This window comes from Tubulanus polymorphus, chromosome 3 (assembly GCF_964204645.1).
Source record: "Tubulanus polymorphus chromosome 3, tnTubPoly1.2, whole genome shotgun sequence".
Lineage (NCBI taxonomy): Eukaryota > Metazoa > Nemertea > Palaeonemertea > Tubulaniformes > Tubulanidae > Tubulanus > Tubulanus polymorphus.
This window is the reverse complement of record NC_134027.1, coordinates 25,421,986-25,446,190: the sequence shown is the minus strand read 5'-3', so window position 1 is coordinate 25,446,190 and position 24,205 is coordinate 25,421,986. Positions and strand designations below refer to the sequence as shown.

Here is a 24,205-nt window from a genome sequence, read left to right as displayed (position 1 = left end):
ACTGTAATCAATGCATGCCAGCGTCGGAACAGTAGTTCACGCGAGCTGATAGTACCTGACGCGGTATACGGAGCGCCGTGAACCGGTCACTCGGGACTGGATGAAGGGATTTTGTTGGCGATGGCTGAGCAGCAATTTTGTCCGATTTGTCTCCACGACATCTTTTCAAACCGATGAAAACTTACATTCATAATATACAACAATTACATAAACTTTATTCATATTTTCAGAGTAGCACGTGAGATAATATAAAAGGGTTATTTATAATACATTGAGACAGTGATATTATTTTATATCTTGATCAAATGAAGAAATACACAAGGTAAAATCCAAGTCTACGGTCACTTCTTTAGTCCTCGAACTCTATTCACTAAAATCTTTGTACAGTGTAGCTTTACGAACAATTTTAAGAAGATGGAAAACATAATGGGTCGAGGTAAAAATACGCTATTCCCGTGCAAGGAATATAGATACCAGATATAAGGTCCAGAAAATAAGTGAATATAATATTATAGCAAGACGATGCCGTTAGTTAATATATTCACTTACAACTGAACATTTCTGGACTTATTGTGGAATTTCCCACTGTTGGAAAACATCCATTCCCCAGGAATTCGTGTGTTCCTGCCATAAAAGGACATTCATAAATTATTGAGCCAAATGAAGGATCTTTTCAACCAACTAAGATATCATTTGATATAATGAAAATAAAACAGTGAATGCGTACATTTTTAATATAGATATCTACATTTTTGACGGTGTAAAAATTACCACACAATATACATGTAATTACCATACAAGGGTCATTTTAATAAAATCGAACCCAGAGAAGTTCCATGCTTATCTTAATCAACGTGTAATTTTCTAAAGGCGATTTAAATGTCACTATGTTCTGAATAAAATATTTACAGTCCTGAATTATCAATCACAGAGTTCATTGTTAGAGGTCCTTTTTTCACGTGACAGCACACCATATAGATATTGCTGGTCAGACACAATAAGTTGCGGACGTCTCGAAGTTTTAAATTCTCAGGCCCAAGATCTACTGTGCGAGTTAAGATTTGACTAAGTTAACTCAATGAAACTGAACTAATTATATCGAAGTGTGTAATCTCGGACGACTGTCTGGTCCCAGTTCCAAGTGAATCAAGTTAAATCATTGAAAATGAACTACTTTCAACTAGATGGTCAGTTCGAACTCACAAAAAGAACTGAATCCTGATTATCTTGTGTTATGTAGCAGCAAATCTCCAGCATTGGTTGGCAATCTAACAATGACGTCACGTGTAAGACCTCTATTAGAAACGACGACACCCTTAACGTCTACAGTTGAGTTTTTTCGGGTGGTAACGTATGTTTATTCAGCGGGGTGCGATGCCACGACGGAGCCTGCGTTCCGATTTCTCTAGTCCTCGGTTTTCCAGCGACTAGTCGCAGTTGCGATATCGCCTCGGGTATTTCGCCGACTCTGGCGCTCAGTTCTTTCACTTTTACTTGATTTTCGTTCATCATCGATTTCAAATAGATGACGTTTTCCTGCAGTAATTTGATGACAGTGGACTGCTCCGAGTACTGATTTAACATCTGAAATCGGATACTCATCAAATCTTGTTTTAGATCATCCGAATTGCCTGAAAAGAAAAAAACAACAATAGCTGCAGTTTGACGGGTGTCACTAAACCTAAGACACTCTTGTGATTTAAGGTCTTTTAGGTTTAGTGGTATGGTCATGTTCTGGGATACATAACATGTATTAGGTTTAGTGACACCACTAAACCTGACTCCCAAATATCTCCTCTCAATATCGAGCATCGAACTAGTGATAAAGGACAAAGGATACTGTTACGATTTAGCTATTTTGGCTAAATAGTAATGCTCTTTGTAAAGTATTTTTATGTTACTTTAGGGCAGAACATCTGCTGTTTTTATAACATTTAGCGTAGATCGACATTCAAGACCCTTCAAACTGGCATCTTTAGGCTTCATTGTTCCAATTCTTAGTTAGTATCCATTAGGCTTATCATTATATAAACATTGGTTGAAACCATGGTCTTGAGTGGCGATCTCTATACTTGTAGAGATTTATAGAGTATTTTAGTTATATTATTGTATATAGAATGTTTGGGAGTTTATTTAGTAATTAACTAATGGAAAGGGATTGAGACTTGGGGTGATATTCTGGGGATAAAAAGGGTTAGTTCAGTAGATTCGGGGAGAACGAGACCAAGCAAGAGGGGAGAACGAGAACGAGAGAACGGGAACTGGAGAACTAGGCGGGAGTGAGAGCTAAGTCAAGTCCAGAGAAAAGCTAGTCAGGAGTACCGAGAGATCAGATCGGGATCGTACGGGAGAATAGCCGAGGGATTGGATCTGGATCAGACGGGGTGACTATAGGATTTACGCTGGATTTTAGCGACACATTATAGAAGAAATTATATATCGGAGGATGGAATAAATATACTCATATTATACTAGATAAAGGCAAACTACTGAGTTAAGTTAAGTATACTTTTTATATCCCGGATTCTAGGAGCTAGGGCAATCGTCTACAAATAGGTTATCAGTAGCAAGAGATACCGATAGGTAAGAAAAATATACTAAACCGTTTCACTCAGAGTTATCGAAAGCGACGACCACTAAGATCGAACGAACACTTAAGATCGTTTCAATACAAAGTCAATTCACGTCTCCACACATGTTTGAAAAAAAAGAGAATTTACGAAAATTACAAACCCAGTTTATCATCCTCTTGTAACGTAAATCCAATATACCGATCCACGATCTTTCTCATAACACTCTGAAATATATTCAAACTTTAATCAACCTTACATTATTTTGTTGTTTTTGTAGGTTTCTATAGGTTTCTTCGTCTATGAAAACAACTAAACATTAAGGAAGGAACTTTGCTTCTCGCAAGGAAATGTACTCAGTGGTTGAGTGGGGTTGGTTTGAGGCGTAGAACCCACCCCGCTTTCGTGTGAGTGCCCTTCCGATATTTGCGGACGAAAAAAAAAACAAGTTGATCGAAATGTTTTTCCAATTTCCCTTTCATTTTTCTTCTTGCCTACGGCTTGGGACAGTAGTCCTCCTCACTCATAGGGCACTGACCCAAAGATCACCCAGATGGTCTTCGATATACTTACTAAGTATTTGTCACTGTTATGCGTCGTGTATTGTATTTCGCCTGCCTCGTTCGTTTCCATGATTTCATCAGAACTCGAGGAGATTCCGTTTGTTTTACCGTGCAGTTCAACAACAGGCTAAAAAAGACACGACGATCATCACGAACAGATTAGCATGAATGAATCCAAGGTTATGTGGTCGGATTAGTGAAAATTCAATGTTATATACTCCCAAGAAATATCATCAAAAAGCATATGCATTTATATTTATGTTAACATCAGGGAAATATCTGTTTCATAAGACGTAAATTCATTGGTTCCGTAGTAATGTGTTCAATATCTCTGAGATCGAGAACAAATTTGAAACCCCAAAAATAACCGTAATTGTCTAAACGAAACTGGCAGCAGATTATCAATAATATTTGCTGCTTTTCGCGTTAATGTGTCATGCTTAGGATTATCTTGTTAATCAGCGTCTGAGAGTGTTTCCGAGGCTTCCTCGCGGATCAGTTTTATCGGCTTGTACTAACTTTATAGCACTTATAGAAAACAGTTGACAATTTTCTATGACTCATAATTATAACATCAGTACACAAAAGACACTTAGCGCAAAACGTTTTGAGTAAAGGTTCCAAAAAAACGTTAAAATGTTCAACGCACACGCGGCATAAAGAAAACACATAGAAAACGTCTTTTACGAGGAAAACACGTATTTTCCATATTGAAGTGTGCGTTGGGCTTTACCAAATTTAGTTTTCCACACAAAGTTCCTTACATTTTCGTACTTATAGAAAACAGTTGAAGATTTTCTATGACTCATAATTATTACATTGGTACACAAAAGACACTTAGCGCAAAACTTTTTGAGTAAAGGTTCCGAAAAACGTTAAAATGTTCAACGCACACGCGGCATAAAGAAAACTAAATTTAGCTTTACCAAATTTAGTTTTCTACACAAAGTTCCTTACATTTTCGTACTTGATTGGTGGTTCATCCTGATCTCTCTTCCGGCACGTCTTACACCACCGAAACAGTTCTATAGGTATCATAATAAAGGCTTTAGGCGGTGGTATAATGTTGAACGGTACGGCTAGAGTACCCCCTTTACGGATGAAGTCCATATACAGAGCGGCACGAGCGAATTTCCATTCGTGGTCTTCATCTTGCTAGAAATAGAAGATATCAGTTAAACATTGACTGCTGTTGAAAATATATATTGTAAAAATGTCCAACTCGTTGAAAATAGCTATATAACCCCCGTAGAACTGGTTCCAGCTATTTTGTCATTGGAAAAAAGAATTTTTATGAGGCTGAAGAAAATAAGATGATTTGAAAATATTTTCTAAGTGTGTGGATTTTTTCTCTTTTCTGAGAGATTTTTACAATATTACAGTTTATTGTTTGACAATATTGTAATATTTGTATATACGATATTCAAATTTGACAGATATATAGGCCTACTACATTTATTGTTTTATAGCATTTTCTCCATATCTCAGTTTTGCGTCCTGAAGACCCGTTGAATGGTACAATGTCACAGCACTCGTACATCGGCGCGCACAAGAGTCTTACAACTTAGACGCAAACGATACCTTTTGCTCGAACCCACAAAAGAGTCTGTTTTCATTAGAATACTTCAGTAGTCCTAAAAATTCCAGACGCTGAAAACTCGAAAACCTTCATTTCTTCGATCGATCAAAAACAACTTACCGCAATATCTTCAAAAGATTTCGACATCATAGCGATTAACATATTCATCAGAACAACCACCAGGATGATGTGGTATCCGCCGTATAGGAAAGTCCCCACTGTCTCCGTGTAGGAATTCTTGTACTTTTCTCCCAGTTCGGGCCACTGCGAATCTCCGTACCCGAACAACGACCAAAATAACGACTTGAAAGTTTCCTTGTATCTGCGAATAACAATAAGAGAGCAGGATGATTTAGATGTTCAGCTATAGTATACGATTTCGTTTGAACAGAAAATGAATTCAGTTTAAAGAGATTTGTTTATATACATTTGCAAACAGAACAAACAAATATATTCTGGTGCGAAATTGGAAATTGGTTAATGTCGTTCATATCAGATAAAAGAAAAAAAAACAAAATAGAAAACTGATTCAAATCGTTTTAAAAGTTCTTGTGGCTATGTTGTTTTCCCAAGTGCCTATGTCATATTGCTGGCCAAACACAATAAGGGATTTACCCCCCAAAATTTGTAAACCCTCGGTAAACGTAAAAACAAATAGTACTTTGAAGGTAAACTATAGATTTATTTGAAATACGAGCTTGCCTTGTAGTAGGTTCATCAGGTAAATGAGTTAAACTTCAAAGCGCTATGTCTCCTTACGTTTACTGAGTCAAACTTAAGCAAATACAGTGTGTGGACTGAGTCCTGATTATTTTTTGTTGATGGTTTCAGGCACTGGTTGAAAAACCGTGTAACTGTGGCTGCAGGTTTTCACGTACCCGGCAAATGCGCCAGACGCGGGGATAGTTCCGTCGACGATCTGAGTGCGAGTCATCGAAACGTCGACAGTTGTCTTCATCAGGGTTTCGACGTTGTAATACCAATACAGATTCAACAGAGACACCAGAAACGGCATAAATATCACAATAAATATCAAACCAAATCTTATCACGTCCTGAAAGCGAAAACGAAAATTGTCTAAACAAAATCGTTCGAATTTAACCGAAAATCGAGAATTTATCATCGAATAATTAATAGATATATAATTTTGAAGTTCTCGGGCTGTAAGACCATGGATTCATTGGTTGCCTTGTCAATCAGGGTTTAGATTTACAACTAGACTAAGCCCATTTCAGTTTTATAGCAAATCCAACAACTCAAGACCAGTTCAAGTCCACTTTTGGTGCTACCGTATAACCAATCTATCAAATGACCAGTCTAAGCTCATTTTTGTTCTATAGCTAACTGACAAGTTAGCAACAATTTTAGAACCGCACCATTTAGATGTTTGCATCACATCCGCGCTAAGTCGCGTGGATAGTACTTATTTTACTTATCGTTTAGGTGGAAATATACTTACATAAACGATAATACCCAGTGTGATTTTTAAGGGACCAATTTTTTCACTAGCCGGAAGAATGTAGGATACCCGACAGAAACTGAGCGCATTCGCTAATGCAAACAATCCCTCAAATATAGCGTAGGGATCGTCCCAATTCCATAGCGACCGATCTGAAAAAAGAAACATAAATTATTCGCTGTAGATAAACACTGATATTGAAAAACATTCATTTAGTGAAAACAAATTCCGACAATTTGAACTCGATTTTATCGTTAAGATATCTGGACCCACTTCACAAGAAGGATTTCCCGATTTGAGATAAACTGATTTTAAGTATATCTATATGTTTTACTTTGTTTATGATTACGTCATGTATACGGCAAGTAGATATTATTATCATCAATCGATTTAAGAGTTAAAATGTTTTTACCCTTTTAAAAAAAATGGAAGAAAAATCTCTAATTCTCCCCCTACACGATACATTTGCTCTTTTTTTGGTGTAAAATGATTTAAGAATTTCCATCACCGGGTAACAATTTACCTGAATATAACCAGTACATGTGCTGAAGTGCGCTAGCGTCACCCTGTATTAGTTTATCCCAGTTTTTCTGCGCGTGGAAGTACCCAACTGCTTCTAAAACCTGTGGTGATAAGAAAGATATGATCATAGCATTTGTAAGTTTTAAATATATTCTAGTGACCAGTCCAAATCAAGAGAATCTAAATAAAGTCAACGGAGATATGATAGATCAGATTCAAGTACGAATGCGTTGAGCTGTTGACATGGATTCAGCTCATCCTATAAGGATTCAAAACCCAGTCTAAGCTACGAGCAATTGAGATAATAGCTCGTAGGTCTAAGTCACCTCAGTAGCACAGTAAATCTTACAAATCAAGGCCAGGGAGACATGGGACCTTTTTCTAACTTCAGTTGCAATTGTGCAACTGTGGGCACAGAGTTGAATTTCATTCATCTGGACTCAGTTCCAGAGTTGAGTTAGGATTTGACTAAACTTCAACATCAGAGAAATGAAAATGATGCAGTTTAGTCAAAACTTGGAAACTGTTGGAATAAATTGTTGAATCATCAACTGTAAGTTTTGTTCATCAACTCTGAAATACTGATATTAATATCTACCAGTCATGTATATGGATGGTGACGATGGACTCATAATAATAATAATAATAATAATAATAATAATAATAATAATAATAATAATAATAATAATAATAATAATAATAATAATAATAATAATAATAATAATAATAATAATAATAATAATAATAATGATAATAATATTTATTTCGCCATGTACATATGCAGTATAAATGATATATAGATTATAAACAATCTACATACATGCGAGGCTGGATGCTTGGAAAGCCAATGGAGGCTGTGTCCCGTAGGGATCCAAGCACCCAAAAAAAAGATCAAAATTCAATGAAATTAGGTAGAATGAGGGTGAAATGGAAACGCGAAATGGGAGTAATCTGTCCGCTGTAGAAGTTTTAGATACATCAGTTTGATTCATTAATTTCAAAGAATTGTGCTTTAAATGACTTAAGACATCAATCACAAGTTGATCTTATCGTAGATTCTTACCTTGAACGATCCGGTAAGATAGCACGAGAATGCGGCGATGTACAGAGCTAACATCGCGAAATCGATGACGTTGTAAAACTCGTGTGTATATTCTACGAGTCCTTGTTGATAAAGCTGTTGACATTCTTGAACTAATAAACCTTTCAATGCAGAGAAAAATCGAATACATTTATGTTCATTTATGAAGAAATTATTTGAAAAAAAAAACCGCATCGAAAAATTATAACCGAGGGTTCAGTTTCAAATAGCACTATAGTAAATTGGTGCAGTAATAGAAAATGAAGAGGTTGTATCATTACTTTAATTAAACAGGACCCAGGAGACTCGAAACACAATTTTCATATCAATTAACAAAAAGATATCTAGTTATCTATGGAAATCGAATGAAAATGTTTTTCGAATTTTTTAGGGACACATACAATATGGAGCTAATTATATTTCCAGTTTTTTGTTCATAATTTCAAGGGTTTTTTTACATGTTATCTTGTATGAAATGCTGTACGCCGGTGTCGGCGACATATGGCGAAGAAAACTACATTTCAGAAAAATAAGACGGATAATGTATTATCAGCGTAGAAGATGGTAAACAATCTATAAATTGCTAATGACATGAATGTCTTAAGCCTAGCGCACATCGACAGTGCGATTGGAGACAACTAGTTGCCAGGTAGTTTTCGGCGCATGAGAGCAACTGGCTGGATACAATCAGTTGCTCGAATTTGTCGATGTGAGCGAGCTTACGACTGGTTAGCGTCCATCTATCTCCAGTTCCACCCAGTTGCTCATGTTCTACTTTTGAGCAACTAGTTGTACTCAGTTGCTCTCATATCCGTCGATGTGAGCGCTCCATAATCAACAACACATGGTTGTAACTGACTAAAACAAAGCTATTTGTCACGTGACTTGTGATGCCCTCAAGAATATTTGCTAAACCACATCTCAGTTGCTGTCGATGTGTGCGCTATGGACCTAGCGACCGGCATGAGCCACGCAGTTGCTGGTTTTTACTAAATTTTCGATGTGCGCGGGGCACTCGCTCACTAGCAACTAGTTGTCTCCAGTCACTTTGTCGATGTGCGCTAGGCTTTAAGTTCATCATTCTAACTGTTTCGAGAATTATCTAAATCCCTGATAATCCACTTCCAAGTACAAGTTCATCCATTTCACAGAATAGAACATAGTGATATTCTCAATTACAGGTTTGAGAAAAGTATGGTTTAAGAATAACTGCATATTCATATGCTATAGAAAAAAAAATGAATGGTGTGCGTAGATAATTTACATTTCTAAATGGGCGCCAAGCAAAGCCAAGAAGGCCGCTGAAGCGAGCGCCCAGAAGAGGAAAAATGAATTGAAGAATGGGAGGCTTTTTTTACTGTGTATTCGCGTATAGTTATAACAGGTTAGATTATTGTAAAAGTGATCATCTATATAGAAGGAATTAGATATGATTTCATCTTGTGTTTCAAGGCATGTTTATTCATTTGAGGAAACAGTAATAACGTTTATTCTTTACTGTTTATATATAAAGATAGACTCTCTAAAGCTGTCAGATAAAAAAAACTGTGAAATATCATCGACTGCATTGGATCGTTCATTATCTTCATCTACACTGAGAATTATAGATAATCAAAATATATCAGAGACATCTTTGAACCTACCTAGAATCCACGCCATTATCAGGTAGAATACGACGCCCAGGTCTCCGTAAGTTCGAATCGAGAAATTCTTGTATGAAATGTGCGTTTTATTCACGAAATACTCGTAGCCCTGTTTGACCGCGACCATCTCCTGTCCGTCAGTCGTCGCTCTGACCGACGACGTGAAGATTAACAGGAATATCAAAAACGCCCCGGTCGACGCCAGAAACGCGACGAATCTGAAGTAGGGGATGCGTAAATATGAAGCTATCTGTAAATAGAATATGACATCATGTTTCAGTGGTTGATGAAGGCTGGGTTTGGTTTCATGACAAGGTGTAATTAGAAATTTTTGTTCGACTCGTAATAAGTCCAATGTGTTGATCATTTTAATGTATGGCCATTGGTCATCCAGTGCATAGAGGCCGGGGAGGAGAGCTTGAGAGTAAAATCATATTTCTGTATACGTACGCACCTTAACTAAATACATGTTTGAAAAGTTTCGAAATCAAAAACAAAGTGTTATTGTGTTTTACAGTTGAGTAGGAACCTTGTCAGGAGTAAACGAGTCAAATCATTGTGGAATCAAATTTGTCCCATAAAGTCGAGTCGCAGTTTCATAAAACGACTTTCATTTCATAAGTCGCGATAAATCTTTCATTAGATACTAATCAAGTCGATTCTTAGAGCATTGAAGCATTGCTATGACTGATTGGGCTTAAAGTCGGTCACTGTTGGTTCAGCTGCCCAAAGGTTAATACTTCAATACGTTAATACCCTGGGCCACTTAAATAAGCGTTGCCTGAATTTAATAACAATCCGCCGTATTCAAATACCAGCGATAATCGAGAGCTAAGCTGTTTAATCATCGGGTTACATTCAACAAACCTAAAATTACTAAAACCCGAGCTAAACAATAAGGCACTTCAAATCGTAAATCATATATTGGATGTCGTTGGAAAATTACATTGGTATATTGGATTTCATTGGCGACAAGTTCTGTGGCAATAAATTTGATATGATAATGTTCATGTTTCAAATGGGCGTTAATACGTATATCTGGGGTTGTTTACCTTTGATCCAGGTGCTAGGAGGTACACTATATTTTACCTTTGATCCTGGTGCTAGGAGGTACACTATGGCAAGTATCGGATACAATAAGATGAACACCCACGTCATGAAGAACATACAGATTTGTTGTCTGTATCGGCCGGAAGGAACCAACTTTTCAGCCGGGCCAAAAAATTCGCTAGCGATCAACTGTTGACAACTGGGATGAGCAACAAACTGCAACGAAAAGATGGTGTTATTGTTTTGATTGTGAAGCCGTCCCAGGTCGCTTATAAGATAAGCAACTTTTTGGTCATTGCACCCAGTTTGTCAGTAGAAATGAACCCAATTTCTACGAGGTATTTTCGAAAACTGGCATCAACAGGACTGGATTCTGCCGACGAACGGCGACACAATACGATACTGAAACTAAAACTATAACTAGGACACTGAAAGATATTTTCGTTTGAGACTTTTGCACTCCCGAAAATCAAATTGTTCATTTTCCATAGAAATGTTAGTTATGTGATTGATTAGTTTTACTGAATCATATTCGAGTAACACCAGACAAGTAAAAACAGCTGAAAGATTGAATTAAATCATTTCAGTTTAGAGCTGGGGACACGGTTCCACTCAATGTGAGAGTTAGATTTAGCTCTGAGTTAGAATCAGTCCATTTTCGATGTTTTAACTCGAGTCAAACAAAACTGTGGAACTGGGTCCGGGTTAACGTAGAATACCCTTTCAGCAACTGGACACAATAAAATCTAAGTATAAAACGAAGAACTAACCTTCTTTTCCTCGTAGTCGAGGGCTAGTTTTAATCGGGCGTATCCTTTATCCATCCGTCCCGGTACCGGTTCATTTAGCAATATTTCTAACTCTTTGTTGTTATCGACATGGTCCAGTAGATCGACAAGAAAATTACTGACTTTGTCCGATAGATTTAGATAGTCGATCTGTAACCAGAAGGTCATTGTTTATAGCTTAATTTTTTGAACCTGCGTAATCAACCATTTTACAGTTGCTAGCCGCCATTTTGTTAGGGTACTTTTGTCCTGTATTGTTGGGTCATTAAACTGGATTTTTATGCGCGCGGCAAAAACTGACCACCGATTTTTATATCGCTCTCATGTCGCATTGTTGCAAATTTGAAAAATGATCTTTGCATAAATAAAAACTAGAGATTCACACGGTTTAAATGTTGCTAAAACTGTCAAAATCCATCCAGGGACAGATGAGATATGATAAAACACGCATCACAAATAGTTTCTAAAAAGGAGAAAATAATGACCCAACAATACAGGACAAAAGTACCCTAACAAAATGGCGGCTAGCAACTGTAAAATGGTTTATTCATCGAGGTGCTATTATACTATAAATACTATTCATCAAAATTAAGAAAAAATAAGGTTGAGAATAAATTGGTTACGAATTGTCCTGAATTATGAAGAATTCTCCTTTAGGAAAGTTAACTTTATCAAATAAATCACACAGCATTTACTATTAATCAATCATAATTTTACCATTTTCTACGGAGCCCCGTGACTTGGTGAGAAATGAAGGTCATTTTTGTGGGAACGAAGTTCGTTCGAACGAAAAGATTATTTCGCTACCACGAAAAAAATATCGATTTTTAAGATTTTAACGATATATGTAACCTCCGGGGCTCGGTAATTTGTTATAAATATTAATGATAATAATTATTCGTTGAGCTTAAAATCCATTTGAAATCTGCGCATTGGCTTTACGTACATCATACATAGAGAACAGAGAAAACTAAAGCTAACAATTCAATCAAAAGCTTTGATGAACAAGTGTTTTGCGATTTCATCAAAAAAGTCATTAATCGCTTTATTCATAGTATTTTCAGGTGAATTTTCTCGTAAATGTTTCGGCAATATTTTTTACTACTAATTCTTGATGCATGTTACTTCAACCGGTGGCTGATTCGGGCCACGATATATCAGATCGATTAGAAAAACTATCTGTATAAAAAAGTTTTCACCAGATGATGAAAACTACTTATCAAAAGTTGGTTTAAATGGGTACTGACAAAAACTTTTTTTTCAAAATCAGTTTGAGATTTTGAGGCCCTAATCAACCACGATGACACAAACCTTAAAATGTTTCTCAAATTTCGACAGTCGTTTTAGATCCCTGCTGAACTGAAGCGCCGTATAAAACGGGTCTTTGTAGTTCATGGCCAAATAGGAATCACTGGATAAAGCTTTATAGGTTTCGAGACGCAGACGGGCACGTCTATAACTGTCCAGTTTAGTCTCGGCATCAAAACACACGGAACACGGGCAATGTACCGGATGAGGTTTAGGAATCGTCTGGCCTTTTAACAATAACGATTTCACTATTTCGAACTGATTTCTCTGCGCCGCGAGCACAAGCGCTGAAAGATGCAGACCTTCGTCGTCCTCGAGAATGCCCAGGTTCTCTAGTCCACCCGGACTGACGAGGGCTGCCTCGATTTGTGCGTATTTTTCATGTTTGATGATAGTTTGTGATAGCTGTTGGTGCTCGCGTTTGATAGCGTTAGTCAGTGCTCGGAATATGTCGTCGAGGTCGCATAAATCGAGAAGAATTTCGACGATTTGAATTTGTTCGTTGGCGACGGCTAACTGAATCGGTGTCCGACCTAAACTATCCTCAACGCGTAAATTGATTTCGGGATGTGTCGATAGAATTTGTTGAAGCCCGGACGTGTCGCCGTAAGCTGCAGCCACCAGCAAAGCCTCTTCCTCCTGCAATAGAAATTGTCGGTTATATCATAGATAATTTTCTTTCGAATTACTATAGCGTTTGTTGTGGGAAAGAGAAACTTTCGGACCATAGATTTCAGAGCCGAGATTTCAGTTTAGGTCATCGTGATGATGGTCTTTGCCTTAACTACTGGTGCCAGTTCAATACGATTCATTTAATGCAAATGTATTTGGAAAACCGGTATTTCCCTTATTTCCCCGATTCTCAACTCGGTGACATGTTAACTGTGGTTTCCTGATTCTCAAATCGGTCATTACGTCGCCAACACTACCTAGGCATACTGTCTTAAGCTAAAAGGCCGACCTGCGTCCAGCTCGATGAAAAAGTTTAAAAGCTTAAAACGGTTAAGTTTGAATAGTGTTGTCGGAAACATGAAGCAATCATTATTGCTATTAAACAAGAACTTAAGTTAAAATTTCTCGTGAAACTGGACTGGTGATGTATATATAGACTGTGTAGATTTTAGAATGCAAGTTGTAGGATTGTACATCTAACTAGATCTACATGGAATTCTGCCACACATCATTTTCGAAGTAGGTATAAAATCTAGCTTTTAGGAGCTATCTATTCATCTAGATATCAAATATCAAATTTCATAGACGACGAGGATTGATATTCATTTATTCAAATATGTCATAGAATTATATAATTGGCTTGTAATTCAGCTGCACTTAAATTTGTTTTTAATACAATTCGGTTACATTTTCATGAATAATTACTGAAGCACTGGTAGACACGCGTCACAGGGGTCGACGATTTCTACTGAGCGACCCATTTTCAAATAGGTTTTCGAAATGACCTTGAAAAGATGCACGTATATCAGACGAACTAGATCACCGAGGCCAGTTACAGGCTTAGATAAAAAACCAGTTTTAGAGGCTCTTGGTTCTTGTGCCCATCTAACAGTTTTAAGAGCAGAATATAAATTAATTTTGCTTCTATAACGAATCTAACAAATCAAGACCAAGTCTAAGCTCATACTGGTTATATAGCCCAAATTAGTTCAATTTGGTTCTATAACTAATCTTTGGTTCTATAACCAATCTAACAAACTGAGTCCAAGCTAAGCTCATTTAGTCCGATCAGCCTAGGCTCATTTTGGCTCCATTACCAATCTAATAACTTGAGACAGTTCTTCTAAACCAAACTTCAGATCGAACTTTTTTTGGTTCTATAGTCAAACCCACAACTTTAGACCAGTTTGACAGGTATTTGGGTTCATAACCAAACTTACAACTTTTTAATCTCAGTTCTACAACCAATCTGACAACTTAAAGTAGCACAGACTACGTGGAGTCGCATTGTAATAGTTTTCTCTTGTGGTGCCGACGACAAGTGCCCAATTAAACCAACCCATTGACGTGATGATTCTGAAATTTCTGAATACCTCGGGGAGATGATACGCTAATTGAAACGATCGGGATAATTACTGGAAGAATTAGTTGAGTACATATATTTGAAATGTTAAAAACTCCGCTCTGGGAGTGTTTATTTGATTCTATTGAAAACGAGTAAATTCTATATTGAGTGCGTTTCACTGCAGAGATTGAGAGGGGGAGATAGAGCGAGAGAAAGACAGAGGAGGGAGGAAAAAGGGCGTAGAGGGGAGAGTGGGATTCCCATCGCAACCGACAATCGCTCAAATGAATTACATAAATCATATTTAATTCAGAATCTAATTGAATCTAGTATAAATCATGTACTTAGTGAACTTTAAGGACAATATATACACAATATGGCGCAGAAGCTATTTTTAAGAAATGATTCAAAAGTTATCGGATAGTTTACGCCCAGTTACTCCATTGAGAGTTAGATTTTTATTAAAACGACCAACAGATCTTATATTTAGAGGTAAATTGAACCTGAATTTTGAGGTTAAGTCCGTTCATGGACGTATAAACTAGATAATCTAGTTTATACGTCCATGGTCCGTTGAACAAGATCCTGGTGGGTTCCTACCTCAGTTGCTCCATTTGTCGTGATCTTTCCCCGTGTTGAACCTGAAACAATTAAAAACCGAAAAACGCTTTTATTAATCATTATATAATTGCATGCATTTGGGACGATAAACTACATTTATATACATAAAAAATTTCTTTTTAAATCTTCAATTGAATGTAATTAGAATGATCGATTATGCTCATTCGCCTTTTGAAAATAATGTCACTTAAAAAGAAATTCTTTCTCAATTCTGTTCCAGACAACACAACTCTCTGTGGCTGTTTAGAACATCATCTTGCGTATACAAACAAACGGCACTTAATCATTTTTCCAAAACGTCGTAGTTTATTGTATTTGCAATAAATTCTTTTCAATACGGAAACCGTAGAAAAATAGCGCCGGCGTGTGTTATGTGAACGTGCCTCTAATTTAAGTGCGTACTTCTTTTCTTATTCTAATTGGTGAAAACCCAATCGATGGCGCTTACTAACGAGCTGAACATTAAGTGACTCCCATCACTACGGAAAAAACACGTGCACGAACATTACCATATACAAATATACTACTCTATACCCCAAGTTATTCGTGCGTCTTATTGGACGTAAAGTGGCTAACTGAAGCAAAAAGTCACCGCTGACAGCCATCGGAAGGATAGTCAGGCCTACGTGTGACGCCCGTGCTGTATAAAAGCGTGCCGAGTGCTACTATTTCAAAAGAACATATTTTTATGTAATCCGTGGCTCTTGATTTATGAAGAATTTTGACTGTTTAACAACACTCTAGAAATTAATGGCTTTCAAATCAGATTAGCTCGAAATCCATTTGTTTTCATGAAAACACGGATTATAGTAAGTAAAATGGACGGTTATCGAAATGAATACATGAATAAGGGTTTAGGATTTCGCAACTATGGAACCGTAGTGACTATAGTCAGTTCTCAGAAAGTTTAAGACTAACAGTCAGCTCATCGAAGACTCGGAAAGTAAAGTCCAACGCACACGACACAGGGAAACACAGAAAACATGTTTCGTTTCCCGAAAAACATGTTTCTCATTGTTCGTAAACGCACACGACACAGGGAAACTGAAACGCGGAATTAAACATATTTCATCTCGGAAACATTGTTTCCCAAAAATATGTTTCTCATCTCATCGTAATCGCACACGACACAGGGAAACATGTTTCTGTCTCCTGCGTTTCCCTCGTTGTGTGTGTTGGGCTTTCTCTTACCATGGATTATATAACGAATAACGTTTTCGTTATAGTCCATGATCTTACACGTCATGATCTTAACCGTGATTTTCAACTGCTTCAAATATAGTATTGTAGTTTACACAGCCACAATACTTCATTTCAATCATAATTAAAGGCAATACTTTTCTACAGCAATATAGACATCATTTCAATATTCAAAGGGAAATAAAAGCTATTCTACAATCTAGATTCGGATTTAAAGCATGTGATATCAGATTTTTATAGATTTAATCTCTTACATTTAGAGTTTAATTGCGATAGATGTTGTGGACATTCTGAGTATAGGTTTATACAGGATTTCATGAACATGCATAATATAGGAATTTAAAAATTCGTTTCTAGGTAATTAATGACTGTGCATGTTGACAACACATGGTGCGTTGTCCTACGTCGCCCGTGCACAGTATGGTACGAAATATATATCATGATTTATTTTTTAAATTTCTATGAAATTAGAATCTTGTTTGGATAATGGTAATGGATGTCTGCGTGTAAATGAACTCAGCTGATTTAAGATAGTATCAACGTTTACTATTGGATTCGATACGAGGAATAATTCAAAATTCTCACAATTTTCAAAATGATTGAATTGTTTAGATTGAATTTTCGAATTCTTCCAGCATTTTTGGAAGGTGGGGGGGGGCAGGGTACTGAAGGGCACAAAAGTAATCATGAAGGGCACCCAACGTGGTGAGTGCCATGTCAGGGGGCCCTCCCCCAGAAAATGTTGAAATTTTGGTGTTCTCCAAGGATATTTGATGGCTGTCATTCATATCTCTTTGTAAAATGAAAACAAAAAAATCCTAAAGATTTTGAGGGCACCTCAGCAAACTTAGCGGGGACTAGTCTTCTGATCCACCTGGATTAGCCCTTGTCATGGCGTAGAGCTTAAATCAGTATAGATGCATCAGAGACATTAACACCAATCAAGAATCAATCTTCCGAACATTTTTTCTCGGATTCAATCCCAACGCTCCCTACCACACACCAGCAAAGATAATCTCGATATTTTTCATCAAATGTTAATGAAATAACGAAAGGTCCTCTTTAGATTTTCAAACCACTGACGGGCGAAGGTTGCATTCCTGATGTAATAAAGATGTGGACACCATAATTTTTCAAAAGCAAAATTTTGGATTGGAACACGGCCGCAAATTGCACATCAGTATACCACCAGGAATGAAAACCTATCCGGACAATGGTTTAGAAACATGTATTAAAAAGGAAAACAATTCAATGAAATTCTGATAAAGCAAGTCAATAGTGTTTTGGTCGATATGGTGGGCTATTATACTTATGTTCTGGGTGAAGACTCGTTTCGAAGCTACATTTCATTAAACATAATATCGTCAACAGGTGATTTTTCGCTCGAAGTTAAACATATCTTATTAAAACAAACACCAAGTTTGCACGTGTTCATGACATAACTGATATAAATCCACACAAGAGGAAACCTGCGCCATATTGCGCGTACAGACAAGTACAACTCGTATATAGTATGCCGTTGAAAGACGGGAAAAACTTGATTGATTCAGAAATCGAAATTTAAAAAAAAGAAATTTACTTCCTTTTTGTATTCATTAGTGGAAATGAAACAATACTATGAACAAACATCATAGATGCGACTCCCCTTTCTTTGTACCAGCAACAATTTCAATCATCTTCTTATAAGGGCATATTTCAAAAAATGGTTTTCACAAAAATGTACGAAAAATGAAATTGAAAACTAGATCAAAGTTTCATTAACAGTTCAAAGTTTCATTAGCTGCGATCGCACGAGCGAGCGTTTTTGGTCCCACGTTTGGTCCGACCAAAAACTTCAGACCAGGCCCGAGCCAAATTTTAGCACGGGACAAATTTTGCGTTTGAATTGCAACTGGTTCCGGAAGTGACTCAATTCGCTTTGTTTGAGCACTGTTTAGTCTCGCGTGAATGGTTTGCATGGGAACGCGCTGTTATATTAGGTACGGGCCAAATTTGGCTCGAGCCTGTGGTAATATTTGAAATTGCAACTTCAAATTCCAAATTGCGACTATTAGAAATAATGACGATGATATTTATTACAATAGGTATGTATGAGATTATAACTTTTCAATGGTATAGAATTGATCGGAAAGTTGCAATTTCAAATATTACCACAATCACCTGGCCCTTCAAATCATTCACAACTCAATAAATCATACTTCACAATATATAATACAAGTAGAACGCAGTGAAAAATCTTTTTATGATCAGTCGATGAACAAAACCTGAAACATTTTGGAGTGGCAGAAAAATTTATCAAATGTTGATGTATAATATTAGATATATCATTTTTCGTGCAACGAAACTTTTTCTTAACAAAGGCGGGCGTAGGTCGCGGTCTCGCGACGGCTTGCGGCTCGCTGCGACCGACAGCGACGATCGCGTCGCCCACCGCCCACCCTATACGCCCACCGGCTTTAACAAACCGAAAATTTCTGAGCGCCGCTTTCGTGCGATTCCACCGATTCAGCGTTAAAAACAAACTGTTCACGAGGTTCTAACTTCGTGTATCGCGCTGAAGCTGAAAGAGTTTCCTGTCGTATTTAACGACCAACGCCCGCTCATCTACCCTCACTCTCATCCATAGTCTAGTTTTTTAGTCCTTTTAGTTCGTGGATGAAAACGAGTGTCTTTAAAATCCATATTAGTTATCATTTTTCTTGGTCTGAATGTGCTGCTGAAATAAGCGGGAATTTTTAAAACGATGATTGGTCTATCGGTTTTAGAGTCATGTATGTCTACATCACTCAATACGATATGTATATATCTTACTGAGAGTGGATTAAACTGATACAGTTCTCAATGAACTGTGATTACAGTTCTCAATGAACTGTGATTAATGAAGAACATCGTTTCTAAATATCTATATACATATATACAAGGAGTCATCATATAAACAAGGAGTAATAGGACTCGGTTCCACAGTTCTGCGTGTTCTCAATGTCTAATAATATCTGAGAATATCTTCGCAACTGTGGAACTGTTCAGTGCTTCAAATGTGTATATTCATTATTATGTGTGACATCTTGGAGAACTCCAAGGTGACATTGTGCCCGCTACCAACATAAAGCTGTTTGGTCCTATATAACCAATGCACTGTCTAGACTTAAAATAGTTTTAAATCCATCAGATTTTGTAACAGAACCAGACAAACCAATCTAAGTCATAGATCGCGCAACTGGTTCCAGCGTGCCCGCAGTTTGATGCTATAACGTTTTCGGAAGAACATTTTTCACGAGGAGTTATCGAAATTTAGAAATTGACATATATTCTAAACGTTTTCTCTGAAAATGCTGTCCCTAGCTTCCAATGGCTCGCAATTCAAATGCGTTGTGTTCGTATCCTTGAGAAAATGAACCAAGAATCAAAGTGCAATACGAAAATGTATTATACCTTTTTTTTCGTGCTCTCTCACCTAAAATGTGCACTCTACTTTTATAAACTTACTGTTGAATTTGTCAACGATAATTACCTTTTCCCATCGTGAAACGATCCAACTTCCGATTTTAACAGCAGAAGAAATATCCGGCTTTCAAAATAACGGCGCATAGAAAAATATATACGTGCACTGATGAAGTATAGATCCGCACGGTACAAGTGTAACAGGTTACGTTCAATTTGAGAATCTACGAAAATGCTTCTTAACGATTGATTTTTCTGACATGACGAAAGTCGAAACGAATTGTTGTTGAAGACTTCTCGAATGCTTCAATTAACGACCGATATCAAGTTGCAAAGTTTTAGGAGTATAGTTCGATTCTCTAGATTTTACGTCATTTGAAAATGACACATTTTTCAACTTTATTTGAGTTTAATCTAACGCCAAGTTTATCAAATCGCAAATATTTTTGACTCAACAGCGGACGGAACCTGGCTCATTTCACGTATCAAATCTCTGGTTTAATGCCTACAGTTCTTCATCTGGCTATATAACGTATAGAAATGCCTCCACGATTTAGATCGTGCGTTTCATATATAATATGTACATTTTATATCGGCAGTTTCAATATACATGTGTTTAGCATAATTGATTGGATGGTGAACAGAGTGCCGAGACCCACTCGAAATACTCTCAAAAAATTATCACGCAATCAGCTGCGTAGACAGTCAATGCAAATAAAACAATAGCAAATATTTTAGAAATTGTGAAATCGATATTTGGTATGCATTTTATACGCCCTACCTTTAAACAGCTTTTTCAGAACGTCCAGTTCATTCTCCATTTTCGTTTCGGTTTTTCGAAAAAAGACTTAATCCTATCTCAAGTTTTATAGTCACCTTAGTCGATCAGACTCTGGACACACTTCTATAGTTCTGGAGTCATAAGTTTTGTTCATTTTTGCTCATCATTTCGATTAAACCTGCGGACAGAGTCCACCACGTTTAAATCTGACCCGGTTGCCTCGGTGGGCTGATATTATTTACATATATACGTCATACTTATTTCAACTCCAAAATTTCCAAAATTCTGAATTCAACGCACTACCGTGGAACTGGATCCAGAGTCAAGTTAAACGCACACAATTGTGGAGCAGGGTCCAGAATCATTCCAAACTGTGGACTTGGATACGAAAATAAACTAAGTAGATTCTGACGAAAACGAACAACATCTCCTCATAAATTCTGGAAATCTATAGTAACATTTGTCGCCTATGAAATAATGACTAATTCTTACTCACAACTCAACCTTAAATCAACCTCCAGTTATTTCAATAATTTCAAAATCTTTCATTTAATTACACGACATAATAGAAAAAATAATTGAATCTTTTTTGCGGATTTCGTTTCTAAAGGCCGATCAGTGTGACGCCATAAATTTAATTTTTATTTCTAAGTACATCGATTCCGTAGTTGACAATGCGGCCGTTAATGGCGGTAACAGGTGTCAGCTCTTGGTGTAAATAACTGGCCTGTGATTGGTTCATTACTGACGAAAAATCGTTATTCTAAAACGTTAGCGATCACGGAGGTTTTGACATGATATCTTAGCGAAAATTGCCAGACCAATTGCTCAGACCCCAGAACCAGTTCCACACCTGTTGACTCCAGAGTCGAACCTACAACTAGGCCACCACACATCCTTAGTCCAGGTTGCATGATATATGCAATTAGCTACGTAATTTGATTTAAATATAATTCTTTTAGAAATAATTGTTAATGAGTTCGTATCTATAAACTACGCGGGGTAGAATGCATTTTAACGGAGTCTGACACAATGGACATGCTCGAAGCTGGGGTCCAGAGACCTTGGAGTAATCTCAATGATTACTCCAATTTAATTTCAATTTAAAATAAAAATAAATTTCAATTTATTTCATAAGAAAGCATGTAATAAGAATATTTACAAACGGTACAAAAATATAATTAAGAAGGCTTCCTTATGAGGGCCAAGCGCAAAGGCCAAAAGGCCGCCCTATAGCAAGCACCTTTCAAAAGTGTGTGTCCAAGATGTGACATTACTGTCATTACTTTAATCTATTCTCCTTTCAACACTCTAATCACTCTGTTGCTATTGTTTTGGTCTTGTATAAATATCTTGTAATATTCTCTTGTTCTCAGTACGCCTGATGATGGCTAATAGTCTTTAGCCGAAACGTTGCGCAAATATATATATACTCTTCTATTCAAGTTTCTCGTTTTGGCTGAATTTATAATGGGGTTTCTCTCGGTCTCACTTCTCAATTTCACAGTTGTGAAATTTTATCTAATTTTCTATTCCTTTAGTCAAAAGTCAAGTCTATTTCTCAGATACAAAGAACTGAGTCATAGGTTTAAGTTAAGTGTAGTTCCAGTTTGCTTTAACGCCGTTCGGATCTTAGTTTTCCGAACTATGATCCTATTTGATTATTCATTTAACCTCACGACGGGACTCGCACAAAATACTTACAGACCTACAATTATTTTCGGATACAATCTAACTTTTCGAGTATATCAAATATCCATCTACAGCTGTGTGGAACTTGAGTACTGCTTATTCGAAACAACGTGAAATAAGGTTACAAAATATGTCATTCAATATCACTAACATGACATTAAATACCGTTGTTATCGTACTTTGTTTAACGTCACACAAAAGAACATAATTGCAATGTGATACTTTCTTCAAATAAGGCTAAAAAATTGATACATTGTCTCTCCTTTCTGCTGAGCTTAAAAAGATGACCCGAGCGTCCGCATATCTACCCTGTAAATTACTTTTTTTTCTAAATCATGACCAAGCTAACAATTACAAATACAGACCCAGCAACTATAAGCGAACTGATTACAAATTTAATGCGGTCTACAAAATTAATAATTAGGAGAAACTATGTATCATCTAAAAGAATAGACTAACACCTAAATTGACGGCATAGCGCCGATCTAATTTTGATACCGTTTTTAGAGTATCTGTACAGAATTTAAAACGTTATTGGTATAAACTGTACAATTGAAATTAAACTTAAAATTATTAGAAAAATATTGCAAGAATTCTTCTAAGAGGTTCTCACTGACAAAATACGGTTCAATTCAATAGCTATTTGGTGACGATTAAGTACAATAGGTTTTTGTCGAAAAGCGAATAATTCCCTGAACAAATACTCACTCATTTTGTAGTGTCTTGTGAAGTAAACGATTATAAAGCGGTAAAAAGCACAGCTGGGTGTGCGCTGAATGAGTGTGTGTCGACTCGCACGACGATTCAACAGATGTGCGACGCTCCAGTTTTAAATACTTGCATCACGATGATTTTCGCAGTACAGTCACGAGGACGATGATGACGTCAGGGGAATATTGTAGCGGAGATTCGATCGAGAAATTTCGTCAAAACGGCGGTCGTTGACCGGACGGCGATAGAGCCGAGAATTGGTTTCGAGTCATTCGTATAATCTGCATCGAGAACTTATATCGAAATTTCGAATCATTCGTGTTCACATCATGTGGTGTAGAGAGTGGAACTAATATCGAAACGACGGTTGACGTATTTCCTCAGTCGAGTCGCATAATGATGTGCGCACGTGTACTCATATATCTTTTTACCTTTCTTTCTATGGGGATCCTGTCCCCCGCCCCATTTTACACCATCATCGTCGCAAATCAGTTAGGAATCTAATTCATTAACAGAGTTTCGAGGGTTACAGCAAAACTCGCCCCCGAGGCGGAGATTTACTGTAAACTTTGAATCAGTTCAGAGAAATCCAATCATCTGCGAAGTACTGACCACATGTGCAGTTTGGACATCAGTTTTTTTTTTAAAGTACTGATAAAATATCTGGGCCCGGTTCCATAGACTGGTATCAGTCCCTTGGATAACTCCTAAATCTGGTTAACAACCACCATAGTAACAATGAGAAACCATGGCTATAACTGACAAATTTTTCAAATGTTCCCAGAGACTATTTTGCTTGCACATCTATGAAACCCAGCCAGTGTGTTCGTAATTCAGTTTCAATCAGAAAAAAGATGGGTAGGCCTACTGAACACACGTGAAGCGTGGACAATCGCAGGTTGGAAGAATGATGTACGAATATCCGTAGGACAGAATGATAACTGCATTAATTCAAACGTTCAGATGACGTTCATTAAATGTCGATCTCAGCTCAGACTTTCTCCGTCCGATCAAAAATCATAAGACAGCGCCATGAACTACTTAAAACTAAAAGAAATCATTTTGCGTCTAGAAAATGCTCATCTTTATTCATATTTTTCAATCAATCAATAATGATAATAATAATACAATAAACATATATCGATATTATCATTTTATTATTAATACCAAACCACTTGC

At 37.0% G+C, this 24,205-nt stretch overlaps 1 protein-coding gene across 6 annotated transcripts; it reads right to left on the bottom strand.

Moving 5' to 3' along the window:
* Positions 1-230: 230 nt before the first annotated feature.
* On the bottom strand, positions 231-23,118 carry LOC141902647 (short transient receptor potential channel 7-like). 6 transcript variants are annotated; one of them, XM_074790470.1, is made up of 16 exons: positions 23,024-23,118; positions 20,624-20,801; positions 15,181-15,221; positions 12,567-13,202; positions 11,238-11,405; positions 10,507-10,683; positions 9,418-9,667; positions 7,757-7,896; positions 6,695-6,794; positions 6,172-6,323; positions 5,591-5,766; positions 4,833-5,034; positions 4,091-4,288; positions 3,144-3,260; positions 2,734-2,797; positions 231-1,631 (listed from the first exon to the last, which is right to left on the bottom strand). In XM_074790470.1, the coding sequence occupies exons 2-16, from the start codon at positions 20,661-20,663 to the stop codon at positions 1,324-1,326; spliced, it is 2,769 nt and encodes a 922-aa protein (XP_074646571.1). In that variant the 5' UTR covers positions 20,664-20,801; positions 23,024-23,118; the 3' UTR covers positions 231-1,323. The 6 variants fall into 6 exon arrangements, with proteins under 6 accessions (XP_074646571.1, XP_074646575.1, XP_074646573.1 ...); XM_074790474.1 differs by lacking the exon at positions 20,624-20,801 and adding an exon at positions 19,913-19,969 and having other exon boundaries at positions 23,024-23,094; XM_074790472.1 differs by lacking the exon at positions 23,024-23,118 and adding an exon at positions 20,874-21,356 and having other exon boundaries at positions 20,624-20,754.
* Between the last annotated feature and the right edge of the window lie 1,087 nt (positions 23,119-24,205).

Coding starts and splice junctions, on each gene's coding strand:
- LOC141902647 (XM_074790470.1), bottom strand. CDS start 20,663: ATGGAGAATGAACTGGACGTTCTGAAAAAGCTGTTTAAAG. Junction 13,203..15,180: donor CGACAAATGGAGCAACTGAG/GTAGGAACCCAC, acceptor TTTCTATTGCAG/GAGGAAGAGGCTTTGCTGGT. Junction 4,289..4,832: donor AATCTTTTGAAGATATTGCG/GTAAGTTGTTTT, acceptor TTCTATTTCTAG/CAAGATGAAGACCACGAATG.